Source organism: Ovis aries, chromosome X (assembly GCF_016772045.2).
Source record: "Ovis aries strain OAR_USU_Benz2616 breed Rambouillet chromosome X, ARS-UI_Ramb_v3.0, whole genome shotgun sequence".
Classification (NCBI taxonomy): domain Eukaryota; kingdom Metazoa; phylum Chordata; class Mammalia; order Artiodactyla; family Bovidae; genus Ovis; species Ovis aries.
In genome coordinates, this window is record NC_056080.1 from 133,675,019 (window position 1) to 133,678,102 (window position 3,084).

The 3,084-nt window shown below is 44.5% G+C and overlaps 1 protein-coding gene across 1 annotated transcript; it reads left to right on the top strand.

Annotated features, from left to right (window-relative positions):
* Window positions 1–324: 324 nt before the first annotated feature.
* On the top strand, window positions 325–861 carry TCEAL6 (transcription elongation factor A like 6; the record flags this gene model as incomplete). Its single annotated transcript, XM_012107841.4, is given in 1 exon segment — window positions 325–861. A coding segment is annotated over 1 exon segment (537 nt), but the record flags the coding sequence as incomplete, so codon positions are not given.
* Between the last annotated feature and the right edge of the window lie 2,223 nt (window positions 862–3,084).

Sequence of the window (3,084 nt, forward strand, 5' to 3'; positions counted from 1 at the left end):
GCCTTCCACCCAAGCCCTCAGTTTCCCTTGTCTCCTCTTTGTCGCTTCTCACCGACCCCCACCCCACCCCCATCCCCCAGGACAGGAAATGGAGGGGATATCTCAACATGGAAAACTCTGAAATGAAAATGAAGGAAAGTTGGAAAGATTGGGGGCAGGAGGAGAAGGGGGCGACAGAGGATGAGATGGTTGGATGGCATCACCGACTCAATGGACGTGGGTTTGGGTGGACTCCAGGAGTTGGTGATGGACAGGGAGGCCTGGCGTGCTGCGGTTCATGGGGTTGCAAAGAATTGGACACGACTGAGCAACTGAACTGAACTGAACTGGAAAGAGGGAAAGCCAGAAGATGAAGTAGAGCCTGAAAATGAAGGAAAGTCAGATGAGAAAGAAAAGCTGGAAGTGGAGGGGAAGTCAGAACAGGAGAGAGAGCTCCAGAATGAGGGACGGCCAGACGATGAGAGACAACCCACACATGAGGGACAACCAGCAGATGAGGGGAAGCAAGAAAAGCAGGGCAAGTCCGAAGCTGAGGGAAACCCACTCAGGGAAATCAAGCTGGAATCCCAGGCGAATTCAGAGAGCCAGCCACACACTGCGGAAAAGCACCCTGCTGAAGATTGTGTGCCCTGGAAAGCAAAAAGAAAAACGGACAGGACAATGGAGGATTCCCCCAGGGACTATCAGGACAACTTACAGGAAAGGCATCTGGGAGGGGAGGAGCTGCTGAGAGAATGTAGAGATCTGTCAAGGGCTCAGGAAGAGCTAAGGAAAAGACAGAAAATGGGTGGTTTTCATTGAATACAAAGAAATGTACAGGATCCATTCACCCCAAGGGGCATTGGGGTGTCAGGGGAATGAGGGGCGGAGGGAGGGCCAAAGGGGGCTTACATGATATCTCATATCTTGAATGCCTTGGCATTTGATTCTGATTTCTTTGATGAGAATATCGCTGACCCTGCTTTCCCTGGCAGGCACTTGCCAAGCTATGTGCTTTATCCTCAAGCTGATACTTTGCTTTAGGTGTCACTGTCGCAGTCTTTTGATCCAACTACAGAGCTCTCTGTGTTTCAGTAGGTGGTTTTCACCCATGTGTGTGGAGGAGATGTTCATGATATACCGTACATACCGTATATACTGTAAAAGAGCAATAAAGAAAAACTTTTCAAAACTGTTTCAGATACTATATATTCTGTTTTGTATCCTATATATTTCAGAATATATACTATCAAACCATTTTTGTAAAAGTATAAATGTTAGCATAATGCATTTGTGCACAAACTATGAAAACTAAAAACTAGGTGGTGTTTTTTTCTTGCATGGTAGCCAGAAAAGAGGTCTTGCCTCTACTCGAAAATGACTCAAATCACCTCCATGACATTCCTCCACAGGTATGGCCATCCCTATGTCTCCCCCTAGTTGTAACCATGTCAGTGGGCACTGCCAGCCCTTCTCCTGAATCCTCTACCATCCTATGGATCCTAACATGTGTGATTCTTTTTCTTTCTTTGCCCTCTCATGTATGCTTTTTTCTAAATGATATGGATTGTGTTAGTCATTAAAAAAAACAACTAAGACCACAAAACAATATATGATAAGTGATTGGACTCTTCAGTGAGTTTACAAGTGCAATGAAGACACTTAATATTCCTGTTGTTAGGAATAATAAAGTAAAACTCATAATAAATAAAACTCATAGTAACTATGGTACTCAGAGCTAGAGGAATCAACTTGACAGTAGCCTGCCAGGCTCCTCTGACCATGGAATTTCCCAGGCAAGAATACTGGACGGTGTTGCCATTTCCTTCTCCAGAGGATCTTCCTGACCCAAAGATCGAACCCACATCTCCTGCATTGCAGGCATTGAGAGGCAGATTCTTTACCACTGAGCCATCAGGGAAGCCCCGTTATAAGGACACACTGCTGTAAGAGTCAGTGTTGTAATCTGTCAACTGGGGATAATATTTGACTCATGGGCCTGCCAAGTGGATCAAATGAGGTTCCGAATGTATGAGATGTGTTGTGACCCTACTCCCACCAAATACCTGGTGGAAGAATGGCTCCCATAGGACTCTCAGGCAGTAGTAGGTATGTGGATGAAATCAGACACTCAGAGGAGAACTGAGGGAGGTCTCACTTGTGCCCAAGAACAAGTTCAAGAAGCTGAGAGATAGATGCCTCTCTGTCTTGGATAGTGCCATGTCTGCTGAGCACTGTGCCCCTTCTTCTGGGTCCTGACTCATTACTGATACTGTATAATGAGCTGGAGGGCAAAATGAGCTGGAGGGCAAAAGGTGCCAGAGCTCTATCAATTCTCTGGAGTCAATGCCCACCTACCCTTGACCTCTATACAAATGTTGGTCAAGCCCTCTCTTCACTTGAGAATTACAGTTACCCTGTTACCTGTGAGTATCCCCATATCTTTCAGACTCTTTTCAAGCAAAATGATCACTTATGTGTATTTTGTTGATTTGTGAGGTTTTGCATTCATGAATATCCTTCTTACCAAGTTCAGGTGTTGCAGGTTAGAACAAGGGGAAATATCCATATGGCAGAGGCTGTGCTATTCTTTACAGACTAATATTTCATCTGTGGTCTCCCTTTCTTAGTTGAATTCTCTCTCAGAAAACTCTTATCAGGCCCTGTATTAGCAGTTCATCAGACCCATCAATATATTTGATTTTCAGACCCTTATTAGTGAACATGTGGTGCATGGACCAGCTGCATCAGCATGACCTGTGAGCTAATGAGAAATACAGAATCCCAGGCCCTACTCAGACCTACTGAGTTGGAATTTTCATTTTAACAAGTTCACCAGATGATTTCCGTGCACATTGGCGTTTCAAAACACTGGCCTAGAGGGAGACTCTTCAGGCTCCCCACTCCCACTGTTCTATGAAAGATGTTCCTGAAAGGATAATTGTATGCCCCATATGAGATACAGATAATAGATTATTAAACAGACTTGTATTTGTCAAGCTGCAGCTATCCCTCCCCCCATGAACGAGTAAGTCTTGAAATTATTAATAATTCACTGGGTCAAGACTTCTAATTTTTAATGAAATAAGATAGAAAGTTGGATAG